The 27,598-nt window shown below is 36.9% G+C and overlaps 1 protein-coding gene across 1 annotated transcript in view; it reads right to left on the reverse strand.

Annotated features, from left to right (window-relative positions):
• The window catches only part of MRC1 (mannose receptor C-type 1), an 80,052-nt gene that overhangs the window by 49,362 nt on the left and 3,092 nt on the right, over window positions 1-27,598 (reverse strand). The window contains exons 2-6 of the mRNA XM_054593090.1: window positions 18,620-19,021; window positions 15,474-15,647; window positions 11,402-11,566; window positions 6,653-6,766; window positions 3,813-3,959 (exon numbers count right to left, since the gene is read on the reverse strand). Of these exons, the coding sequence (XP_054449065.1) occupies window positions 3,813-3,959; window positions 6,653-6,766; window positions 11,402-11,566; window positions 15,474-15,647; window positions 18,620-19,021 (1,002 nt within the window). The remainder of the gene's footprint in view (window positions 1-3,812; window positions 3,960-6,652; window positions 6,767-11,401; window positions 11,567-15,473; window positions 15,648-18,619; window positions 19,022-27,598) is intronic.

Raw genomic sequence — 27,598 nt, forward strand, 5'->3', positions numbered from 1 at the left:
TTGATATACAATACATTGCTTAAAAGACTTCAATTCATCTCTCCTCTATGGATATCAGAGAGCCAGTCATTCCTCAGAGGAGGGGCAAGACTACTGGGCAGGCATGAGAAAGAGGTGTTGAAACAGGGAATAGAGTGGGGGGTAGGGGTAGAGGGGCCACCAAGGAGCTTCTGAAACCTTTGCAGAATCAAGGGGCAACTGAGCCCCTGAACCAGCCCCACTGCCATTGACTTGCTGCCAAAAGAGGACATGCTTTGTAGAATTACAGGGATTAGACTCAGAAGCCTTTCAGGCAAAACCTGAATTTGCCAGAAGTTGTGTTGGGCAAGTCACAGCCCATGAACCAAAGTATCCAAATATACAAGACACTTCTAATAATATTAATATAAATACTAATATTAAACTACCCATTATTACTATGTTCTGAACTAGAAAACACATTGAGATAATGTGGCTATAAATTACAAATGCCACACATTGACCATTTAATCAAATTGGGAATAGTGGCCAACATTCTAATTATTGCTACTAATCGTTATGGACAAATTTCATAATCTTGATTACACATTACAAAAATACAATGGTAATGAGCTGGATAAGGTCGTGATCTTCGGAGGGTAGTGACCTTGGAAGGCAGAGACTCGCCGTATTCATCTCCACATGCCCTAGAACTGGCATAGGGCCGAGCACATGGTACGAGTGTAGTGAACGTTGGTAGAGAAAAGGACCTGAAGTTATATTTGATACACAGCAGTTTATAATGACCACTTACAGATACTATTTCAAAGAGCAATTTAGCATCATACTTGGCTTAAAGGGGGATTATGTTACCAAATGAATGTCAGTTTATATATTTAAATTTTATATTACATGTTTGTAAGTGTGCTGCCTTAGTAAATGTTCTATCTAGGGCACCTCTGCAATGTGTTTCAGGTATTAGTCTCATTTTCTCTTAAAGGCTGCTACTACCCGCACCATTTTGTTTAAGCTTGGGATTCTGTGCACAAGAGTCATTCAAGTAAATAGGTTGTCATAATGACCAAACATTGTGTTATCGTAATAGAATATGCGTATTTTCAAAAATTCCCTGAATGCAATTTGTATTTGCACACATCCAGTAGTTAACAAAAAATAAAAAATAAAAGACAAAGTTAGTACAGCTCTGGAGCCCTCTGGTGGAATATTTTAGGTTTGCTGCCTAGGAAGCTGAAAATAATGTCAGCAGATTCTCAGGACTTCTAACAGATGAACTTTTAAAATAGTTTAAAACATGACAACAGGAAGTGAAGGAGAGTTCCATTGGGCAATCACATAAGATGGCTTGTTCCCCTAGAGCAGACCTATCCAATCGATATGTCATGTGAACCACATACACAATTATAAATCTCCTAGTTACAATGTTAAATAAAAGTAAAAAGAAACAGGTAAATTTTAGTAATATATTTTCTTTAACCCAGTTTATCCAAAATATTCATTTTACATGTGATTGATAATGAACTATTTTATATTTTTTTTTGCATGCAAAATCTCAGAAGCCCAGTATGTATTTCACACTTACAGCACATCTCAGCTGGGACTAGCCACATTCATGTGCTCAGTGGCCATGTGGTTAAGAGGCTATTAAACTGGACAATGTAGCTCTAGCGACCCAGGAATTATGGACAAATAGGGAAATGTTGCAAAGAGCAACAGGGTCCAAGGTGGAATTCTTGCCCAAGGAGTCACCAATTATGTGTGCTGTATAAGTTGATCTCTGATATGTTTTTGCAAGATCTGATTTATTTGACTTTATAGATAAGATAGATTGATTAACCCAGGAAATACACATAGAAGTTCAAAAACCAATGGGAATGAAGGTTAGCAAGTGATGTAAGGTGAGGAATAGCAGCAAAATAAGAATAATTTACTAAGTACTTGAAAATATGAACAAATGTTCACAATGGGTATCAATATTCCCATTTCATAGATAAAGAACCTCAAACTGGGAGACTAAGTAACAAGGCCAGGTGACAGAATTCTGCCTCCAGTACCAGGAAGCTATGAAAGAACCATTCTCCTCTTCCCCAGAGTGGCAATTCCAAGTCTTCTGAAGGAGAACCATATGAGCTATTCCAAGAAGGAAGAATGATACTACATCCCCCATGGGAGCCATAAAGGAGATAAAATACAAGAATGACTGAAGGTCTCCCTGAGGCAAGCCACAGCATAATGGTGTCCTGTAGAGGATGGTCAAACTCAATAACTGGCAGCCTCATCTATATCCATTGGGACCTTGGCCATATCTCTATCTACTAAAGTTGCAATCACAGCTACTCTTTGACCCAGCAACTTCACCTCTAGGAATCATCACATGTACAAAATGACATGTGCATAAAGTTATTCACTGTAAGATTGTTTGTCACAATGAAAATTGGAAGTAAATTAAACGTCCATTGATAGGGGACTTATCAAAAAATATATATATATGGTCTCTCTCTGGGACGGCTATTGTACAACCATAAAAATTTACATGGAAGTTATTTATGTGCTATACAGAATGATGTCCACAATTATTACTAAGTGAAAAAAGTCAAGAATATTTATATGATATGCTTCTATTTGTATGAAACAGATAAAAATAATTATAAATATATTTGGTTATATACTCATGGAATAAGTAGGTAAGGATATACATTCAGAAACAGTTATTCAGGGGAGAGATCTGGGAGTTGGAAGATGTTGAAAGAAAATATTATTATTTATCATTTGTACTTTTTGACTTTCTATTCATGTCAATCATATTTTAAAATAAATGAAATTGCTTTTAAAATTAGAGGAGAAAAAAAATTAAGGATGACACTGTCAGATTTCCTGAGCACAACAGATACATGCATATGTGTACATAAATGCATATGTACATACATAAATTCCTTTTTTATGATTTTTTAAGCATTTATTTTTAGAGAGAGGGAAGGTAGGGAGAAAGAAAGGGAGAGAAACAATGATGTGAGAGAGAAACATCAATCAGCTGCCTCTCGTGAGCCCTCAGCTGGGGTCCTGTCCTGCAATCCAGGCATGTGCCCTTGACTGGGAATCAAACTGGCAACCTTTGGTTTGCAGTATGACACCCAATCCACTGAGCCACACTAGTCAGAGCCATCAATTTCTTTAAAGTAGAAAGTGTTTCTTCAAAAATAGCTGAGAGTGAAAAAAAAGGCAGTTTGTTTGTTTTTTGCCAATTTATAGAAAGAATGCAGTCTTGCTTTGGCAGTTTAATTCTTCTGTAAAATTATAACACAGGGCATAACTGAATTTTTCCCTCAGGGCTAGCCTATATATAAATTTCATTTACTACTTTTAGGATGTTTTATTCTATTTCTGTGAAGGCTTCAGTATACAATTTTCATTTGAACAGCATTAGAGCCCAGATACACCTTAAATAGTGAAGACATAAAAAAAAAACTCTTTCAGATACTTGTTTTGTAGCTTGGATTCCAAGTCTGTCACATATGCAAGTTTTATATAGTCTTTGAATATTTTTCTCTTCATCTGGAATGTGTGAATAATAATACCTACTTCATAGGGCTGCTGTGAAGATAAATGCTTATTGATATTCTGTCAAAGGCTGTACACATGTGTGAACGCCACAGCACACTCAGGAAATGGTAGGGACCAGTAGCAGTAATCAACAAAAACGAATTTTGTAGGAATATCATTAAGCTTACTCTGTAAATTATGAACCAAGCCTGTCATTTCATACAGTTACAACTGGGCTGTAGCTTTATCTTTAAATTATCATATCTTATACACTTCAGATCAAATAGATCACTTACCTGAGGGAATGATGAAAGTATTCAAAGTTGTGTTGCCCTTTTTACAAATGTAGCCCAGTCTCTGAGCACATTTTAGATTTTCCCATTTAGCATTCTTCCCAGGATTTAGTGACACACAGCTCTTTCCAGGTTCTGCTGATGGACTTCCTTTGGGAAAAAGAAAAAAATTAAGTGGAACTACCATAGCTGTCACAAGTAGATAGCCCCCTCAGCCTCACATCGTCATCTTTTGGGTTTCATGGGTCCCCATTTCATCTTTTGTTACACATTCACAAATAAATAGTTATTGACTGCAGAAGAAAAGCCATGTTGGGTGCCTGTTTTATTGTCGTTGAATCATTCCAATGCCTAAGCTTTTGATTATACAAGTTTACTTCTTTGAAATAACTTTTTTCACAACATCAAATGATAAAGCTAGACCTTAAAACCTGACCAATGATCACACTGGTTTGTTATGTATCATAGAGAGGCACCTAACCAAAGAACACGTGACGTTCCAAACCAGCTCCATTAAACCCTGTTGATACCTACCAAGAAAACTAAGTCAAGCTAACTGGGAGGAACAGCCTAGGGAGTCCTTGGACGTGGGAAAACTCTCTCCAATTAGAAAGAGAAAGACAATGGAAGGAGAGTGACGGGGAAGGGACGCTGGAAGCAGCAAGTGGAGAGGGAACACTGATCAAGTGCCCCCAGAACTACAGCTCAAGGTTTTCAACTCAGCCTACAAAAGATGTTTTAACAGCTAACCCCTCATCCCATTTTTTATGGGAAACATTAAAGAACCAGATAAAATCAACTTTGCTAACATAATAGATACACGCTAGTACTATTTCACACCAGAAGACAGGGTGAATGAGCCACATTTTGTGACTGCTCTGTGGCTTCTGACATGTATATAGCCTGGGCCTGGACCTCATTCTCCCTTCCTGGAAGATGGGAAGCAATTATCTGCTCCAGAAAGTCTTTGTCAAATATTTTTAAAAGTTTCTTGGATAGCACACAAAGAAAAAAATATTAGTGTCAAGATAAGTATGTTTTTAAAATGTGTTGTTATTGTGACCAAACTCACAAGATACCTGAACTAACAGATAAGGTGTCAGTGTCTGTACTAAAGAGAAACTTTCAAGAAACCACAGCAAATTTTATAACTATCGGTTATTCATATATTAACTAATTAATCATGTTATACATTTATTTATCAATACAATATGACTACAAACTTTAATATATCAACTAGTTGTCTTTAAATGGTTACCACAGTTACATATTTGATTCATACTTGTACTTCATTTGTGTAAAATATCCTCACTTCAAATGTGAATGTATTTACATAAATGTGTTACTTGGTAGTAAGTACTCAGTTGAATGCTTGATCGAACAATTTATACAATAACAATTGCTAATATCCCACAGGTTTCTAATATTAGTTTGAGGTAACTCTCATACTGTTTCATAAAGTGATTTAAATTGTACTTATTTCTCAGGAATTTGATTTATTAAGGAAGGATTTATTTTCTTTCTTATTAATATCCCAATTTCATTCCTTACCTTCACTGAAGTTAACTTCCAAATTTTCTCACTGAACTCTTAAAATGCAGATGATTAAATATTATAATCATCACTCCCCAAATGAGTAATAAATAAAGTGACCTGCTTTGCCTAATGTTGTACAATGATTAAGCAACAAAAAAAGAATAAACTTGTTCCCTCATAAATGATTATTGTTGTCTAGTGATCTCATTGACCCCAACTGGTATTCTCCAGTTTAAGTTGACTTCGTGAGTAAGCAGGCAAATCAAACTCTCACCCACAACAAAGGACATCTTATGTTCTTTTGCAGCAATGTTTAGTTCCTGTGTTCCCACGGAAAATAGAGCTGATACAATGGTAAGACTCTAGTGACAGCACTGTAACCACCATGCATTGAAGGTGGTATCTCATAGCAAAATCTAACCAATTTAAACCAAAATAAAGCCTCTAAAAACTCCCTCTCATATTTCAGCATCTATTCTGAATATTATTAGACTGAAGTTTTCCTTTTTTAATAGAATACATTAGTTGTATAAAAAAATGGAGAGCTTAATTATATGAACCAAATGTAAAAACCATTCAATGCTTGAAAGAACAAGTTGAACCATACGAAAAAACACCACATCAGTGTTTTCCATAGCAGAACTGGTAAATGAGGATGTGACTTTTGGCTATCCCTTTCCCACACGCATGGCAGACAGCACTCATTTTCTTTGTACTCTTTCTTATTAAACCACGATTGTTGTGGGGGTGGAGGAGGGGATCAGGACCCTACTCAGTGGAGTGCCTCAAGTAGATCCCAATGCCAATTGGTAATGGTGAATAAGATGAAATTTTTTTGTCATTACTGGTCTTTTTGTTTTCTGATTAATTGCTGTATATGTGGAACATATTATTTAGTCTTCTTTTTTGTTCTGTTACCTGAATGTTATGGCAATGTAAAAATAATTAGTTCAGAGCCTTTCTGTCCTCCAGAAAATTAAAAAGCTGTAGAAGGCTTGGTTTATCCCCCAATGTTTTATACCTAGCAAATCAAGGGTATTCTAAAAATTTATACTGTAACAGAGACCTATATTGATTTGTGTGATCATCCTGCCTGACAAGCCCTCACCCCGGGAAGCTGTTATAACCTGATGGTTTTAGTTGACTCAAATATAGTTGGCAGATTTCAAATCAAGGTGAGAAATGGACTGTATTTGATAGTCTCCCAATTCTTCTCTTTGAGATCTATATTGAGACGATGGAGATCCCCATGGTATTAAGCAAAATTGAGCTTAGATGAATTCCATCCCAGACAAGCTTTACCCTACCTGGTAACCAGTTCAAATACCGGAATGGACTGCCCTCACTCCACTGCCACCCACTGTTCACACTCAGGCTGTTCAGTCCAATCCAGAGTCCTGAGGTCAAGGCGCTGGTCAATCCTATATAATGAAAGCAAAAACAGAAACAAAACTCACATTCAGAAAAGACAATGAAATTAAATTCAGAATTAAGTTCTCATTAAGGGAAATATCTATGCTTTCACACTCCTCATCTGCTTTAAGTTTTTCTAGGCTTGTTTTGAAGAATTAAATTAATTATTACAATAGGGCCTGACACATAGTACATGCACAATAAATGTAAACTACTGCTATTATTATTATTATTATTATTATTCTATATAGGAGTCAGGGTGGCAAAAAGTGGGATTTAGAAAAAAAATTCAGACTTTGTGTCAAATATATTACTTAAAGTGGAGCATCAGCCACAATTTTTTTCTCTGATGTGCTTTTGTAAATTTATGAGACCAAGTGTTCTTACTATAGCATTTTTCTATGACATTACTATAGAAATCATCAGTTCCACATGCCTAACATTTTACTTCTTAATTTTTTTTGCCTGTATTATCTGAAATGGTTATATATCTACTTTTGAACTAAATTATAATAAAGGATGTATTAACATCCAATATTACTCTGGTACTTTTTCTTCTCTGGTGAGGTGCAATTTGTTTTCCAGCCAGCATGAAAGAAAAGGGGCAAACCAATCAGAGCAACAAGCCAAATTTCACTTCCTATATCTGACTTCAGTCCTGCACATATGTAGTTACAAATCTGATTCAGGAATTGAGAATTAAGTACAGTGTGCCAGCATTTTTAAAGTTAGAAACAGAAGTAAGGATGAGAAATGGCAACGGGGGGTGTAGGAATGGGCTGCTTGGGCAGAAGCAGTTAGCCCTGCAGATACTGTGAAATCAGGTTACCAGTTTAGAGTAAATTTCCTGGAGGAAAGAGCTGTTGCTAGTCTTCATTAAGGGTTCTACTTAGTGCTTGGGGAACCACCAGGTCCTTGCCTACTTTTTGTTGTTAGTGAGACCCAGGCAAAACGAATGAAAAGACAGCACTGAATTCCAGTGCAGCTATTTTCTGAATATGACATTAGGAAAGTTTCTAAATTCTTATTCCTAGTCTGTTAACTCCTCTATAAAGTAAGGATAATAATATTCATTTAAGAGATAGGTGCGATCCAGGCATCTCATACACAGCAGCTGTTCAATAAATGACAGGTAATTTGACCTCAGAGTCATAAAACGGGCTTACACATTTTTAAAAAATGATATTTACTCCAGAAATCCTCATATAAAAGGAGCCTTACCTTAAAAGTATAAGTAACTATTTATGGGTGCTTTTTTTTTTTATTTTAGTGGCATGTTTCCCACAATGGAGTAGATCATAATCCCCATTCACACCATTATTTTCTAGATTTTTTTCCTGATATATCCCCAACAATCTCAAATATCATGAATATCTTCCCTCCAAGAAAACAAAGTTCTGTTTTATTTTTTAAATTGCTCATCAGACTTCCCCCCGCCCCCAATGCATGATATTGTTGACTTGGAGAAAAGCGGAAATATTGAAAATACGCTGACTAAAATTCTGGAGGTTTGGATAAGATTTAAATAAGAATCTGAGGTGAACTCAGCCTCTGAGTCTCTCAGGGATTGTTTGCTCTCCAGAGGGACACAACAATAGCCCCCGTGATTAGGGAAGCATTTCCTGCCGCAGGAGCCTGATAGGGAGCCAGGGACCAGGAAATGTGACTAGAGAGGGCAGAGCTGCTGTGCTGCGCATATCTCCGCTTTCCTCTGTGTGACTGAGGAAGAGTTAAAAAGTAACTGTGTTCTGTCCTTTGGCTTCCAGAAAGCCAGAAAACAAGTAAAACTCCTAACAGTCAAGAAAACACAAGTCAGAAACAGATTCTCTTTAAAAAAAAAAAAAAAAGCCAATGGAAATAAAAAAGCCATGTCAATTCTGATGGATTTTTCTCTCATGCAAATATGCACAATAATACCAGGATTGTCTTAAATCATCTTTTCCTTAATCATCTACATGAATTTAGTTTTGTCTCTTTCTATGTTTTCTTATCCTTCTTCTTATTTTTATACATGGTTGTAAATATTAATCACTCTGACATTTTGTCCTAATATTAAAAAGAACAAAAACAAACAACTCAAAAGAGAATTATTGAGCAGACTTAGGCATAATCTCATCTCTGAGTTTATGAATACACACAGTGAGGTCAGGTTGTTCTTCTATGATCAATCTCCTTAATTACAACTAAAAGAAAATGGTGAGTTGTTGCCTATACTGAAAACAGAAAATTACTACATGTTAAGCTTGGTGTTTAACTATTGCAAGATATATTTCATTATAGTGGAGCAGTTCACATTTAATCCTCAAAAATGGACTAGGAATAGAAAAATACTTTTTACCCAATTATGCTTTGTTTGTATATTCTACTAGGGTGTGCTAAATAAATGCATGTCACGTTTTTTTGCCACTAAAAATACAATGCCATAAACAACGTCAAGTTCAACAGAAAACTAATAACTTATGGAAGAAATGTGTTCCAGTAGATGAAAAGCATCATTTGAAAAGAGCTGGACAAAGTGAAACCCTCGGAAATGAAGTAAGGCCGGAGACATGCTCTATCCCTTGGATTGCTTGACACACACTCTACCCTTTAACAAATGAAGTCACTGAGGCATATTCTCAGGTGATCCCTACAAAGGTTCCCCAGCTTCACAGTGCTGGGACCCAAGCAGCCTGGCTCCAGCCTATGCTCTTTACTCTTGCACTCTGCTGCCTGGTGTCTTGTCAGATGGAATTAGTAGGCATTGCTGATAAAGCAGGTACTAAGATAGTGTTTGCCAAGTTTGGTCCCTCAACTGCTTGCCCTAGAATCACCTGAGAGGTTGATAGTATGCAAATTCTTGGGTTGCACATCACACCTAACAATCTAGAATCTCTAGGATTTGCTCCAAGGCATCTTCCCTGCAACAAAGTTCTCTGGTGATTAAAAAGCTCTTCACATTTGAGAACTACCACTCTTTCTGTCCTCTTGCCAAAAACTGACCACTTAACTAAACATGAGTCTGGATTATTAAATAATTATTTTTATTTTACTGCGTCATCATTTGTCAGTCAGCAAACATTCATTGAGACTCTCCCCCTTAGAAGATTCTTTGTGATTCTCTTTGAGGGTGGGGATAAAAATATTCACAAGACATGTCCCATTTTTATCTATTAGCCTGCATAATCCATTCTTAGCACAGCCTTCAGTTTGTTTTCTTTGTGGCACTTACTATAATGTGTATTTATTTGTTGGTTTGTTTTCTTGTTTTTATGTGTTTTCCCTACTGGACTTCAAGCTCCATGTGGACAGGACATGTCTAGCTTTGGTCACCATTGTGTCACTAAGACCTAGCATAATGCCTTGAACAGAGATGTCAGCAATCTTGTTAAATGAATGAAGAAAAATAACAAATGGATGTATTTATACCCTTGTAGGGGAAGTGGGATATATATGTAAACAATTGTCATGACAATGGTAAACAAATGAAGAGAAATGCAGATGGAAATGAAGTAGAACTGCATTTCAGTGGTATAAAATTTGTGAAATTCTAGATACAAGAAAAAGCTTGGGAAAAGATGTGGAGGCAAAAAAGTATGCTACGTGGTTGGGGAGCTCAAAATTTTTCTTTTATCAGTGCACAGAAGACAGTCATTGAATGTCAGGCAAAGGTGTTTTGTGAATTATTTGATAGGAAAGGGGAAGCCACTAAGGGTTTTTCAAACATGGTAGTCACAGGATCAGAGATAGATTAATCTAGTAGCAATGTTAGGGTAAACTGGAGAGAGGGAGGGAAGTCTGGGGCAAAGGATTGGGGGTGCTTTTTCTCCCACACTCATTTTCTTGTCCTTATCTCTCTGTTCCCCAAGTGTGGATTGTAGAAGCTAAAACAAATACTCTCATTTCAACCAAACATTAGCTCTTTTAATCTTCACAATCCTATAAAAACAGAAGCTTTAAAAACAAACACCATGTTGTAGAAAGAGTGTCAATAAGACCTGCAAACCATTAGAAAGTGGGAGTTCTAAAGAGAGGAAACAAAAAAGACTGAGTTTCAGAGCAGCTCTTTAAAAAAAAAGAAACCCTTACCCAAGGACATTTATTTCATTGCTTTTAGAAACAAAGGAAGGGAGAGAGAGAAACATCGATGTGAGAAACATCAATTGGTTGCTTCCCATATGCACCCAGACTGGGGATCATACGCACTGGGACCAGGGAACAAACCTGTCCTTACCAGGAATCCTTTTGGTTACCCAACATCACTCCAATCAAGTGAGCCACACTGGCCAGGGCCAGAGGAGCCCTTGACTTGTCCCTGCTTGTGGTGGCAGCATTTTATTTTATCATTGTGAACTCTGTGATTCTAATGGAAGATAATAACTAACTAATTGTGTTTTCTTCTACTCTGAGCCACAATTAATACTCAGAATCCTTACCAGCACAGGTTCTAGAGACTGCTACAACTGACAGAACAAAGTTGGCTCTTGAGACCAGACCTATTTGCCATCCCAGTGTCTTTTCAAGATGCAAATCTGTCATAACATCTGCTTAGGGACTGACTCCTATCACAATGTCTATAGTCAACTGTGCTGTCTGACTTTAAGACAAACTATACAGAAAGAAAATAATCACGATCTGACACCTTTTTCTCCTCATGTCATTACCTGTCAGGTATGTTTGCTCATGTATTTCTGTGATGCTCAAGAGTTGGGAACTCTGTTGTTGGCAGCTCTTCCTCGCCTGGTGCCAAGTTAAAGCAGACTTGGAGTTTATCTGGTAGGAAATGCCAGTCAGTGGGTCTTTTTTCCATAAGTTTTCACTGCCCTCAACTGTAAAAGAAGTCAAATAGAATTGGCTGTTATGTCTAGAAATGACTTTCAGTGGACAATATTTGTTAAACAATCTTAGAAGCATGATTGACTCAAGTCTTGAATTTCTTTTCCTTTCTTTTTTATTTTTACCTATTTTTAAAGTGCCTATGAGATTCTCTTCATTCCCGATATGGAAAGGGGACATTTTCAAAAATTCAACCACATCCAATCCCTTTCATGTGCCTAAAGAAAGAGAGGGGGCATCACGTCCCAATTTTTCCATTGGCACGTTTGGGATCAGATGAGTTGGGATGTGAGGCAATTACAGAAACTAAGACTAAAGATGTCTACCCAATTTCCTTAATCTAGAAAAAAGCAAAGGGAGAAGACAAAATAAGTATATATTTTCTCTCAATATGTGTATTGCCTGCACACTTTGGTCATTTTAGACCAAAGACGCAGACACTAGAGGGAAGACCGGGGACTCCACAGATTCATATGGACTTGCACTTGGCCTGGTCACTCACCAGACGTTTGAGCTGAGCTAACTTGTTAATTTTTGGAGTCTCACTTTCTCATCTCTAGAATATGTTCCGTATAGGTAGTTCCTGGCAATAGGAGGTGCTGATTGTTAGTTTTTCTTCTCTCAGAGGAAAAAATAAATACCTTAGCTTTTTTTTCTTATGTTATTTTATGATTCCCAATATATTCTATAAATTTGATTATGCTCTATGAAAAGCCAATAATATAGGTGTATAAATTTTATTTATAGCGTTTTACTTATGTCTGATGAATTAATCAAAAAAATAAAATATTATTGTGAGTGTCATGTCATGACAATTTCTCTTTTGTCTTGTTAGTAATATAAAATTCTATTTATAAGTCATGTGAAGTAATAATCTTTTCATGTATTTACAATGAAGAAAAAAAGGATTATGTAATTTCTAAAGTTTTCTGAGAAGTATTCAATTTGCTAAGAAATCAGGCAGTTTTCCAAAAGCAGCATATAGCCTATGCTACTGTGAGTTTTTTTTAATATAACAAGGAAGTGACCTTTATCACACATATACCACATACTATGATATGAAACTTGTGGTTCCATGGCATACCAAAGAGGAAGAAAAGTACATCAAAATTCCATTCAGGCAACAATGCAGAAATTTCTAAAATGTTTTAAGTATAAAATCAATATGTATGTTAATGTTAAAAAGTAAATTTGAATTAGTAATAGTACACTTAAGTCAGCACGGTCTGAGACTTCATTAATTGAAATGTCCAAATGGATTTTTCTCCACATGAGATCATTCAAATGACACTGTTTGAGGTTTGTTTGAAGATGGAAATGTTTAAAAAGTATTTTTAGAAACAGAGTTTTTGCTTATAATGTAGCAAAAAATGTGAGATATAAAAAAGGGGGGATTATTTTTTATCCAGGAACAGAGGAAAGGGATATAAATGGCCAAAAAAAGAAATGCAATTTGACTCCTCTCTTCCTTTAAAGAAAATGTATACTGCCATTTAAAACAAGGAATTAAAACCTATTTGTCATTGAATGTATAAGTTTACTGACTATATATCTCCTCCACTTGTTCAAATTCTCACAGTAAAACAGCACAACTAATCTTGAAAGCTAAAATTGCAAGCTATGAAGAACTGAGAGAAAGGAGTCTTTTTCTTTTTTATTCTGATAATGCTTGAATATAAAGGTCTAAATGCAAGGAAAACTTTACAATAAGTAATGCAAAGGACATTTATCAGGTGTTAAAAGGTCAATATCTAGTACTTCATCCTCCTGTACTAAATGTTTAAGACTAATATAAAATAAAAATGTTCTTTTGAAAGGAACACAAAGCAAGGAAAATGAAATAGATTGGAAAATTGCAAAACCCTTTTAAAAAGGCAGGATATGTACTCTAAAATGTGCTTTAGGTTTTAATACATGTTGCAATCAAACAATTTTTTAAATTTTCTACAGTTTTTTTATATTTACATGTAATAGGAAAAATACGTAATTTAGTTTGGAAGACATAAACTACAAGTAACAGGACTTAAAGATTATTCTAAAACATACTCAGGAAATGCTTCCAACACACACCCATTCTAGGTGGTGAGGGTTGGGGGAGTCGGGGGAGGGTGTGCGTGTGGGGGGGGGCGTGTGTGTGTGTGTGTGTGTGTGTGTGTGTGTGTGTGTTTAGTGACTGGCTATTTATCCTCCATTTAATGATTAATTAAATCATACTTGCACCCCACAAGACCTTTGTCAATACGACTTAGGTGCAGGATGCTATGAAATCCATAACCCCTAAGAAGCTCAATAATAACAGACTTAGAAAATACCATTCCTACTCAGTAAAGGAGAAAGACACTCTCTAATCACTCAAAAACAAGGACTGCTTCATCCTAAGGAAAAAAACAGCTCAGTTTTGCCTTCTAATGCAGAGATCAGGTGTATATAAACCTTTCATGGTAATCAAACCTTTGAAGGTTGCTAACAAGAGAGGTAAATATATTTATTTACCTCAGCTAAGAATGAGAGAGCCGCATCACTATGAATGGGAAGCCTGAGAGTTTTGTGTGGTTTTCACCCAGAATAGAGAGACTAAACACAAAGGACAATTACAATACATGGAGCTAACAAATGAAATTTATTTTTAGTGAGATGTTTATGGACTATAAATCAACAGAGATAAATAAGCATGATTCTTGAAATTCTGGCTTTCACTTGACAAACTAAAACAGTCTTAGAAATTGGGTTGTCTTACACAATGCTTAGAATAATGTGCTTGTGTGTGTGTGTGTGTGGGTGGGTAGATGGGTAGTCCCAAAAATCGAGTTCAAAATAATGCTATTTTAGGTCAGACGGGCGCACCAGCACCCCAGACTGCATCTGGTGCACTTCCCCTGTGCCCTCCCCTTTACTGGCCAGCAGTGGAGAGAAATCTGGTTAATAGCAGGAACTAGGACCTGCCCTGATCCATAAAATCTGAAGTAGCAAGAGGTCAAGAGGTAAGAAATTTAAGGGGGAAGTATTGAAAAGGGGGATCTGGCACAGGAGGAAGATGTGGGTGGCAGGACAAGTAACATAAAAAACTCTTGGCTCTTACTCCCTCAGCCTCATCGGTGCCTCCCAACACAACGCCCTCCTCCGCCCCATCCCAACCAAACCTGCTGCACTTTTTCTTTATGGATCTTCGATCATATTAAGAATACCAAGGATTCTTATGCTCTGCCCCTTCCCGTCAATGTAATATAATACCACTTACTTTGCATTTCTGCAATACTACTTAAATTTTCACTTTGAAAAATGCTTCAAGCATAGAATTAACCCACTTCCAGTTGACTCATTGCTATGTTAAGTACTCTTCTTGATTAAATTTAAGAGTATCATTCCTATCGTTTTCACAGTGAGCAGCCCTTTTCATTATATTCACACAAAATTCAGGGGCTCCTCATATCTCTGCCTCTTTCCATCAAACCACATGCCTGTGACATTGTTTAAATTCTGTTTTTAATCTACAGTTTAATAAGGGTACATCATTGGAAGATTGGGGAATGGCATGTTTACCTCTAGTATTAAGTATATACTGAGTTATATACATTATAACTTGCTTGCCCTAAAGTCTTAGAAAATAACTGACAGTAAAATTGGAAGTTGAAGAAAAATAGGTGGTGAAAGTAGAAGAGTTATTTGATGCAGCCCAGTGTTAAGAGTCAGAAGATTTGTGTTCTCGTCTTCAGCCAAGATGAGTAGCTTTCTCCATTATAAAGTGGGCACAATGACATTTATAATGGTTTGTGGTGAAGCATGATGCAAAAATAAATGTGAAATAACTTTGGGAAAAAATGTTCTAGATAAGTGCAAGAAGTTATCACTACATTGCCTTACTAAATGCACCAAACATTTCTTGATGATAAAGTTACTTACATTTTAGTGGACAATATCCGTATAGTTTATCCGTGTCATAATCTGCAGTGGTTCCACACCAGAGCCATCCATCCGAAGCCCCAACACTTGTGCAATCTGCATACCACTTGTTTTCAAACTTGAAGGGAAATACACAGCTTGCTCCATTTGCATTGCCCAGTAGTGTGTACATGGCTAAAAGAAACATATTGACTTGCACTTAGAATGAAGGTGATGCATCTGCACACTGACTCTTCAGTAAGAACCATACCAAAAGGCTGGTCTTACTCTTCTGATCACGCTTGATGTCCCTATGTAGGGGGTTCCTTTTCATTTCTCTTCTCTGTCTATCCCGGTCTTTGCTAGGTATATACTACAATCTGTACTTAGAAATAACTCTACCACCACTTCATTTCTGCTGTCTTCTGGAAGAGATTTCCTCTTTCCTCTTGTCATGCAAAAGTAATCAGCTCAGTTGACACCAGCTTTTACCTCTGCATTTCCTCCCAAAGAGAGATGAGGCCATCCTTCCTCATGGTTAGAAGCACAGAATTATGAACTCCCTGGATTGAACATTTTCTTACAGTTGCGTAACCCAAATACACAGTAAATACTTACCTCCCCTACAATTCCTGCTAAGCCAGCCTCCACCTGAGTCCCTCAACAGTGGCTATGGGGAAGGATAGGAATTTGAGTATAACTCTAATCCACATCATGGAAGGAAATCACTCAAAACCATTAGATACCATTTATAATCAATACTATTCCTTTTAAAAATTGGATTCAGCCCTCGCTGGTGTGGCTCCATGGGTTGAGTGCTGGCCTGCGAACCAAAAGGTCACTGATTCGATTCCCAGTCAGGGCACGTGCCTGAGCTGTGGGCTGGGTCCCCAGTAGAGGACACTTAAGAGGCAACCACACATTGATGTTTCTCTGTTTCTCTTTCTCCCTCCTTTCCCCTCTCTCTGAAAATAAATAAAATCTTTAAAAATAAAAATAAAGCTATAAAAACTGAATTAAACTGATCAAAATAAGAAGCTCTGGGTTCATCTACAAAGGGAAATTGAAAAAATATAAAATCATTGTTCATTATGGTCTGGCTTAAGCCAAAAGGATTTGAGAAGCTCAAATCTTCACGGACAACCAAACTACTCACCTCACTAAATTCTCCAGTATGTTTAAAGTTTCTGTCTTTGTAGAGATATTCTCTTTTGCAGATAATGACACTCTATAGCATTTAGCCTCTCTCCACCAGTTGATATTTGGTGGAATTTGTCTCAGGTAAACATACTCTTTTCTTAATTAAGTTTTGTAGATTCTATGACTTTAGAAAGTTCCTAAAAGTCATTTATATAATATAAAGTATGTAAAACACATAGCACAGCACCTAACATACATTAAAAGTAAAAAAAAAAAAAAGTAAGGTTTTGGTTGTTTTTTTGTTTTTTACTTCCTTTTGTTTTCCTTTATTCATTGTACTTCTCTGGTGCTTCTTAAAAACTAGGCTTATCTCCAAATACCTCAAAATTACTTTTTTGTCAATTAGCTGGTTTGATTCCAGCCCTTTTTCTCATTAAGTTACAGGACTAGTTTATTCAAATCACATATTGTATATGGAACAGGCTGATTTCAAAAATAATTATGCCTTTCTTATGCACTGGGGTACCTGATCCTTCATATGAAGAAAACCTGTGAAGACAACCTCAGGGCTAATTGTCCTGTTCGCTAAATTAGCCAAGGAATTTTCAGTGTTGGGTTTATAGATGTCAGTCAGAAATGTCCTTTTCAGCACTAACTTGATTTATTTAACAAAGCACTGATGAGGCCAAAAGAACCAAGCTGCACTCCAGCCACTTCATTCACAAATCATGGAATTGCAGTCAATTCACTCTTCCTCTTCTGGTCCAAAACCCTAGATAACCCTTAGATCCTTCTAAGTCTGCAATTCTGACCCTGGTGTTCTAAAATAATCCCTAGTCTCAGCCAGTTTTCTCTAGAGACTCAACATATACACACTCTACATTGCCTTCAGTTTTCAAACATATTCCAATGAACGGATTCTAAGATCACTCTGAAAGGCTAGATATTCTACCAGGAAAATCTTAAGTACAGGGAGAGAGTTGGAGAGTATGCGAAGTGTGGTCAATGGACCTCTACATCCAACCACCCTAGGCCCTTCCTCCAATGTGCTAATTTAGAATCTAGGTGGGAAGGGGACCTTGGAATTTGCATTTTAACAAGTTCTCCAGATGATTCTTTTTTTTTCCAGTGTTTTATACATTTATTTTTTTTTAGCCATAAACTCTTTTTGATGTGATACCAAGAAGTTATAGAGATAGCAAGATCCAGATGATTCTTAAGCATAAGTTTGAGAACCACTCTCCTAAACCCTATGCATATCCTTCTCAAAGAAAACAGAATAGAAAGGGGAGAGGAGTACAGAATTTCATGACGTATTTTAAAATAAAATAAGAAGTCTGATACTTAGCACCAACCTAACTTGTGTTGAATCCCCCAATTAGGACTATTGTCCTGTCTGTGGAATTCGACTCTGTCAAGTCCAGTCCATCTGTCAATTTTCCATCAAGTTTCTCCTGGAAGATTACACTTTATAAAATAGCTGACTAAATATGACAAATTAATTCCTCAGCTTCTCAAATACACATAAGGTGACTAATCAGGAACATTTAAAAACTCAAATTATCAAGGAATGCCAAGGTTCCACTTGAGGCAATCTGACTTGCTAAAGAATGTTGTTCCATGGGTCATTTCTCCAGGGATAAGTTAAACCAAAGGAAAAGAAACATTGTTAAATTCATTTATCACTACCACTGTATAATGTCAAATGAGAGGCCTTCAGTCAAAGACCACAGTGAAAATTAATTTCTAAAAATTGTAACTCATAGTTTTAAAAAATTTTAACTAAAGTTTTTTTTAGATGTTTTCCAATTAATTACAAATAGCTAAAGTATCACCCAGGACATTTTACCAGATTTACTCGCTGTCATGTTTTTCATAGAATACAGAGTACTTCAAACAACAAAAGTAATCAATTAACCTCTTTAGTAGAGACTAAACAAGAATAGGCTTATTTTCTTGAATTAGTTTCCAACTAAGAAGATGAAAAAAATTTGACAGAAAAGTAAAAAGAAAATCATGCTTATTACCTTCATAACCTCTAGAACATAAATCATCAGTGGTCCCATAGATCTTCCATCTGCTCCATAGACCCGATCCTTTGTAAAGCATAATATTCTTTTCTTGTCTATTGCCATAGTTAAAAAATAAATCTTCTCCCTCGATCCCCAAAAGTGTGTCATTTTTGCACTCCCATTTCTGCAATTCGCTCTTTGAGTCGCAGGCATAGAGAGTGACAGGAACCCAATCTGTTTTTGATGACACCCCCAAGCAAAATTTAAAGGAAATACTCATGATCTGGGACTCGGACACCCATCGGAATCTCTGTGCTTCACTGTCCGGGTTGCAGACTGCTGTTTGGACGGCACTGGCGCTTATTGCTTCCACACAACGCTTGTGATCTTCATTATATATTAAAAAGTGCCTAGTGTCTGTCAAAAAGAAAAAAAAGAAATAAAGAAAGGTGGATACATGTGACAAAGACAATATTCTAGGTCAAAAGTTCCCATCATTTTCATTTCCCTGAAGATTTATGATCACAAGAAGAGGGATGAGGTTGGCCCTGCCTGAGCCCACGCAGCTCCCTCTGAGGGATCCAGGGAACGACAGACTGTGTTGAGAGGCACACATGGCCGCCAGCAATCGTTCACTGTAAGGAGCATTAGGAAGAGTCTGCCTCGAGTAAGTAAACACGACCAGTAGCTAATAGGAAAAGAAATAATACCCATCAGAGAAAAGAAAATCTGGATAGGAATACAATAAGCGATAAAATTAAATGCATGTATCTATCCTGGAATAAAATTTTCAAGCCTGCCTCACCCCCAACCTCTTTGAGACAGATGAAACTTATACATAATTATTCTAATTATAACATTAGAGATGTGTTTCATAACTTAAAAAATAATTTTATTTTAGGAAATTTGACTTTCATTTAATGCCCTGCAAATGTTTGAACTAAGTGCTTTCTGGGTATTCTGGGTCTAGGCAACTAGAGAAATTTTTTGCTTTATGTTTCAGGGTAACTTAGAGACCTACCATCTATAGAAAAGTTAGTATCTATATATAATTTTATCTTTGATTCATTGACACACCCAACCTCAGCTTTGTACAACAAAAAGATACAACAATGTACTTAAAAGCATAAAAATTTGTGAAGCTTGAAGTACAGGTTAAAGAAATGTTTTTTACATCATTCAAGGTAATATTTATATGGCTACCTTTCCAAATAATTGGTTTTTTGTGCTTGTGATTTGGAGCTTGTGATTTAAATAAATACGAATAGATGGTTTATGCTTATAATACATAACTGCTGGCTGGCAAAACTCAACTTCCTCTTGCCAAAAAAGAAAAAAATGAAAGAAGAACCTGGTAAGCATATTTCTCTCCTTAAATCAAAATTGAATTCATGTTAAGGTTCTTCTTTTTTGTTGTTTATTTTTTTAAGAATAGACCATCAAAAGACACTATTTTGATTTTGTGATGTAAATATAAATTAAACACTTCTTGTGAAATTTTACTAAATTCCTCTATTTAAATGGATCTTTCACAATGAGCTGGTAGTATTGCGGATTCTTGAGGGTCTGACTAAATGAACTTACTATTTTAAATCAAATCGTCACAGTGAAATACAACAAAGTAATAATGGTACCACTAGCAGAGTCATTCACTGTTTACAAAACACTTTATCAACCATATTCTATTTATTGTTTCAACACCCATCTGAGGTTAGCACCACTTACACTCTGAGGTCAGTTCTTAGAACATCAACTCAGACCTTATAATGGATCTTTGCCTAAAAAATTATTTCCTCCTGCCAAGCTCTTATATTTGCTTTTATCCCACATTTGTTAGAGACTGCCTGTTCTATCTCGCCTGTGTTCCTAATTCGGTGCTCCTTCCCCGAATGGGTTCCTCATTTCTGCTGTTCTGATTTCTTGTAACTGGAATACAGGGAAGAATGAATTCAGAACATCTGCGTCGGTTAGCTTCCTTAGAACTGGCATGTGTCAATCCAACATGCAATGCAGGGCTGAGTCTCCTCCCATAGAGCTCAACTGCTGCCTGGGCTTGATCTCACTTTGTTGCTGCCCACATCCTAGCACGAAGATTTTCAACTTTTTTCATCTCCTGGCACACATAAACTACTAAAATTCTGTGGCATACCAAAAATATATATATTTTGCTGATGTGGCAAGAAAAATAGGTATAATTTTTATTTAAAGAAATAATAATAGTGATCACCTACTCTTTTTGCTCCAAAGTGATTTTTTAAAAATTAGGTGCCTATCCTTGTGTATAAAGATTTCTGATACCAAGAATTAATCAATCAGATGCAACCTTATTATACAATATGACCAATAAGATGCAACTCTATTATATGACCTATCTATTTATGGGTCAAGGTATTGGCCCATAAGGGTATTCATCAGACAGCTATTGTCCTGGCTGTTGTCATTTTTTTTATTTGAAAATCTAAAGGAAAGGAGGTCAGTGCACCTAACTAAATAGTCAGGTATTGAGTTTTAAAAATCGTTGAGGTTGAAAATCACTGTCCTAGCATGACAAAATGAGTGGCTTTCTGCATTAGCAATAAAATTAAATTTTACATAATACGTTTTGTTCACAATAAAATACAAGAAATCAGAAAATAAAATGTTTTTAATACAATTACTATGATAATTTACCACACATAAATGTAAATATAGACTCCTCTAATCTAAAAAGCGAATAAATTCTGAAATTTTGTCCTACACACAAACACACACACACACACACACACATACACACACACACACTCAACTATATTGCCTTTACATTTAATTTGTGTTTGCTCTTCCATCTTTTGTTTTCCTACCTGGACTTACCTTCCACTCTTCAGAGAGTTTTGCTCAGTAACATCTCATCATCAGTAATAAATATATCTTCCACGTCATACTTCAGTCATTTGATTGTATTGTCAAGCACCCAACACTTATTAACCACCCAAATTTAGTCAACCAACAAGCTGGTAATTAGCCATTTAAGGAAAAGTGCTTGAAAGTTTTTATGCACAAGTAGTACTCCTCTTTCAGAGGTTTTTATATGTATTTGACTTTTATTTCAAGTACTTAATTTTCATTTGTAGTTTGATTTTAATTTCACTCTAAATATGATGATATTTCATGAACATTTAGTCTTCTCTTTCTCATTAATGGTACCATCATCCTCTTAGATCCATAAGCTAAAGATTTAAGAGTCATCTTATATCCTCCGTTTTCCTTTACTTTCTAGGACAAACACAGACTCTATTGGCTCTACTCCAAAATATACTTTGTTAATTTTGTGTGTCAACTTGGCTAGGTCTTAGCACATAGATATTTGATCAAACTCCAGTCTACATATTGGCCATGAAGTTTCTTTTTATAAAGATAAGATTAACATTTAAATCGGTAGATTTTGAGTAGAGCACATGATCTGCCATACTGTGGGTGGGCCTCATCCAATCAGTTGAAGGCCTTCAGAGAAAACAGACTACGGTTCTTGAAGAAAAGAAAACTCTACTTCTAGACTCTCTCTGAACTTGAACTGAAATATCAGCTATTTCCTGAGTTTCCAGCATGCTAGTCCATATCTATAGATTTTGGACTTGCCAGCCTCCATGATTGCATGAGCCATTTTCTTAAAATAACTAACTCTTGAAAGATGATAGATGAAAGAAAGATAGATAGATAGATAGATAGATAGATAGATAGATAGATAGATAGACAGACAGACACATATTCTATCAGTTCTATTTCTCTGGATAACCCTGACTGCTAAGAACCATGTATCCTAATTCATTATTTTCTCTCCATTTCCACTGCCACAACCCTAGACCAACCCACCATGGTCTTGCTCTGGTCATCTTCTCTTTGAAATGGAATCATCAAAGCAGGTAATGCACCCAAGAGACAATAACCAGCCTCCACGTGACAGCTCACTAAAGAGGGCATGGTCCAGCCAGGCCCCTCTGCCCTAACCTCCTCTCTCTCTTGCTCTCTTTCACCACTTTCAGCCACAGGACTTTTTCTCAAACACCTCAAGATCATTTCTGCTTTAGAAGTTTCATATTTCAAGTTCCCTCTTCATGGAATGCTCATTAAAGTCCCAGCTCAAGTATTAGCTCCTTAGCAATCTCATTACCCTAATTTTACTTTTATTTTCTATAGAATATTTATAACCATCTAAAAATGTATTCTTTTTAAAAATTTTACTTATGCTTTGTCTGTCTGCTTACTGGAATGTAAATACCATGAATAGAAAGACTTTATCTTTTGGGTTCAGTACTGCGTTCTCTCTTTTTGGAGCATAATAGCCTTTTACCAAATAATTGAATGAATGAAAAAATTAAATCTGAAGCATCTTCCTTAGCAGCCCAGATATATTATTTTCTTTAATAATATATTAATGATAATGAGTCTATTTAATATTAATTTTCTCCCTGAAAGTTTATTTGTACTGAAGAGCAATTTATAAATGTTTATATTTATGAAAGAAATACTTGGAAATGAAAAGCTTCAATTTCAATACAAACTTATCTATTCTTGTTTCCTTACGTTTATCTTTGACCCTAGGAAGCAGTGCAAGTTCGATATTGTTTTTGTCAGGCAGCACAAGGAAATGTAAAATTATCCTTTTATGGTCATACATTCATACATTATTCTTCTCCCAACAAGTCAACATGTAGTTTTGCTTTTATCATTGTTTGTGTGCAATGTTTCTGATTTAAAATGTCATACTTCCTCCTTTTAAAGTGATTCAAGGCCTTGAACAAAAAGCAGCTTGTGGCATTTTTGCCACCATAAACCACACTAATGTTTTATATTGTATGTGTACGTGTTCTACTTCTTTGTTTATACTAATTGTGCTCTAATAGGAATATTTCAGAGAAGCTGAACAAATGAGGACAGTTGCGCAGCTAGATTTGTTTATCTGCAATCTCATTTTTGGGCTCAAATGTGTTTCCTTCTTTTTAATACACATCAGAAATTTATGGACAGAATTGAAAAGGTCTTCCTTCCATCTAAACTATCTTACTAGTCTCACATTTATTTCTCAGCAAGTATGTTCCAGGTACCATGCCGATGACAAAACGAGAGACAAGTTCCCTGCCACACTGAGCTCACACCCTGCTGTGTTTAATTAATTAAAGAGCAGAAAACCTAAAGTCAAAATACACTGAGGGGAGAAACAATGTGTTTCAACCCAGTATCTCAGATTAAAAATAACTGACATCCAATAACATAGCTGTGATTTTTCTTTTAAATGAGTTTTAAATTCTTCCATAACATTGAGCAAGTAATTGCATTTCCAAACTTACTACCAAAGAAAATTAGATTAAAGATGACTATTTAGATATAGAACTATTATCACATTCTATATTCCCTTACATTTTTAGACTTTCCTCACTATCAATAAATAAAATGCTGACATTAAAAAAGGAAAATAACTTCGGGTAGATAAAGGAGCTAGATAAGAGTGAAGTAAATGGGTATTTTGTAGCAGATACTGTCAGACTTCCACTTATTCCTTCTTGCCTTTTGCCATTTCTGTGCATGCCAGCCCCGCTCCCCAACGACAGCACCATGCCACCAGGCCTGGGCCACCAGAGCCCTCTATGCCCACACACCAAGGGGACGAGAGGAGTCAGAGAACCAATGCCACCTAGGAGTCGGGTAGCCCTCCACCAGTGATCAGTGGGAACCGAGGAGTAACACCCTAGTAAGCCCTTGCACCCAGGGTGGGACGGCTCGGAGGCACATACCATAGCACTGCTACCCAGAGCACTCCAGCAGGACACAGCTCCAGTTGTCCAGAGAGGTAACTGGCTCCCTAACACACCCTATAGCAGTTCCTTCCCCTCCGGTCTCACTGTCCCCCTCCTCTTCCAGTGTTTTCTGGGACTACCTCCCAAAAAACTGCTGCATTCAAATCATTGTCAGAAGTCAGCATCTTAGGCAACTCAGACTAAGAAATCTGTCTATGAGCCTTTCAATGAATATAAATCCTACACATGTGTCCTCAAAGAACTGAAAATAAGTGAAAAACAAGTATCTGTCATGCACCAGGTATATGCAAAAGAAACAAAAAACTATGCCAAGTGCTGGGGGAAGGGGAAGACTAGAATCACAGTGTTAGGTTTTGCAATATTGAATGAAAGATTATAGAAAAAAATTGACAATTGTTTTATTTTTCACTTGTATGCTTCATTCATCAAATATTCAGAGAACCCAATGTGGGTTTTGACCTTAAGGAGAAAAACAGAAGTCAGGATTAAGAAACTCTGCCAACATCCTGCCTTCCTCCCTAAAGATATGAGTATCTACACCCTTCCTGGGTCTGCTCACTCCCGCCTCAGCAGATCTCCCTCGCGCTGCTATCTCCTTACCTGTGCCCTGGCTCCCAACCCTCCTGCCTCTCCACTCCCTAGCCTTTCCTTTCTCTCAAATATCTTAAACTTCGCAATGCCAGCTTCTCCTCCAGTTTTAAGACAAACAAACAAAGCCTGTAGGTCATAAACTGACACCTCCACTCTTTCTTCTTCCATCATAGCCACGCTAACTAATTAATTAACCTTCATGTATCATGTCAACCTGATGGTGACATAATCAGAGCTTCGCTGCTCACTGGCTGTGTGACCTTAGTCAAGTTTCTAAACAACTTTGTTCTTCTTTTTCCCCATCTGCAAAATAAAGGTGAAATGATAGGACCTGCTAGTTGTGAGAATTAAATGAGATCATCCAAATAAAGCATTTCGAGCAGTTCTGACAGAGAAATTGCTTGATACATGTTAGTTTGTTATTATCATTAACTTGGGAAAATCAGTGTTGAAGACAGTATGAAATGGTTCAGAAGAGGATGAGTCTAGAGAAAACAGAGAGCTGTTGCAGCAGCCCAGACAGAGGGACAAAGAGACAGACAATGGAGACCCAGAGTTTCCATCCTCAGGACATAGGTGATGTAATAGAGGTATGTTCTTCGGGGTCAGCAAACTTGGGATCAAATTCTGGTTCCACTATTTACTAGCTATGTTGCCTTAGATAAATTAATCATTCTAGCCTCAATTTCCTCATCTGTAAAATGGGGATCATGATGCTTTCTGATAGGGTGGCTGTGAACTTCTAAATGAGATCATGTATATAAAGTGTCCAACATATTATTTGCATATAGTAACCACTCAAATAAATGTTAGTTGTCTCTTCCCTCCCCCAAGTGAAAACTCTAAGCAATTCATACAAATAAAGTGACTAAAGACTTCTTCAACATACTGTAGTTTTGAAGCACATCTATGCCTTTCTTGATCAACACACTCCAGCTGGTAAATTATATCTGCTGCTTAGCCTCAGAGCCAGAAGGCCATGGTCAAGAATCAGCTCTGGTCCTTACTGGCTAGCTGACTTCTAAGCTTCACTTTTCTCCTATAGTAAAAGGTGCATGGTAACACGTACCCATCCCACCTCAAGAGGTTGTTGTAAGGATCTGATTAAGGATCTAAAAGTGCTCTGTGACCTTTACTTGGTTTGTAATGGGAAGACTTTGTCTTCAAATTCTTTTTTTCTCTTGATGTCACATTCAATTCTTTTGAAAGGGCCCTTCTTATTTCTTCCTACTCTTGTTTTTGTCCCACCTAATTTTCACTGTACTCCTCTGGAGACCAACCTAACCATACAATTTTTTTCATCCAACAATGCTTGATAATAGCCAAGAGGTAAGACGTCACTACCATTCTCATTTTGACATCAATTTTTCTTCCTCTCTGCTATGCATGTACATTCTGCTTTGGAAACCACTTTCTTTGTTCAGCTCCTCTCTGGTCTCTGTGACCCGGTTCTGCCCTCGTCACTCAAAGTTCAGTCTCAGAGGCCAGGTTATAGCCTATGTGTATTGAAGTAGAGTATCATCTCCAGCTCCCTTGTCTTCAACTGAGATCGAGCACTTCTGATTATCTGAAGTTCACATTTAACCAGTGATGACTCTCCTGACTTAGTAATTAGGCCCAGCGCCCTTAGAAGACACTAAAATGTCACGCAACAGAATAATTGTCCCCTTACACATAACTGCAATGTCCTTCATACACATATCTCCATCTCTGATTTATAGAAAAAGCAGGTATAGTTTGAAAAAAATAACAAGAAAAATGGACAAATACAAGAGCAATAAAAAAAGAAAGAAGACAAGACCTTGGTTTTGCTACACAATTGCAGAAAGATGGAGACTAGAAATAAAGAAAAGTGAAAATTGTGTGAAAATTAAAACTCGTAAGAGAATGGCAGTGGGGAATTGTTCATTGAAGAAATCCTAGATTGACATTAAGTCATTCATTCAGCAAACATACGTTATTTCTTTTTAATAGAACTCTCCATTGGGAGTCAGGAATTCAGAGCACTAAACAGCTAGTTGTTCTACTAACTAGCTGTGAGACCCTGAAAAGATCACTTAACCTTTCAGAACTTCAATTTTTTTACCCATAAACCAAGGAGGTTGGGTGTGGCATGGGCCTGTGCTAGAGATCAAAGTCACTGTATTTTTTTTTTTCACTCTCACTGGCCAGTAAGAATGTCTCTTCCCAGCTCTGCCCCAGGGGCACCACACTGGTAGTTTGAAATTAACCACAGTGGGATTGTTACACCTTGGAAATCTGTAAGTGCCACAAATAAATGCTTTTTTTTCTTCCAAGAACCACTGTGACATTTGCCAACACAGCATGGCTAGTGAGCCAAGCTAACTCATTTCAAGCTTAACTTCTCTGCTGGGGTCCAGCCTCTGTGTCTAAGCAACTTTCACTGTACCTCTACTTTAATTACATCCCCTCTGAGACCCAAACATCACCCTGAATGCAGTTCTTCCTGCTCAAGAGATAGCAGGTCAAGTAGAAGGGAACAGAGGGAGAGGGGCTCCTCTGTTAAGCTGGGCCTCCTGTGTAGAACAGGGATGCTCATGAGAGAAAGGGTTCTGAGTGGAAAGGACATAAACCACAAGGAATAAGGGAG

Source organism: Pteronotus mesoamericanus, unplaced genomic scaffold (assembly GCF_021234165.1).
Source record: "Pteronotus mesoamericanus isolate MK-2021 breed Mesoamerican mustached bat unplaced genomic scaffold, CSHL_Meso_final contig_130, whole genome shotgun sequence".
In the NCBI taxonomy this organism is placed as follows: domain Eukaryota; kingdom Metazoa; phylum Chordata; class Mammalia; order Chiroptera; family Mormoopidae; genus Pteronotus; species Pteronotus mesoamericanus.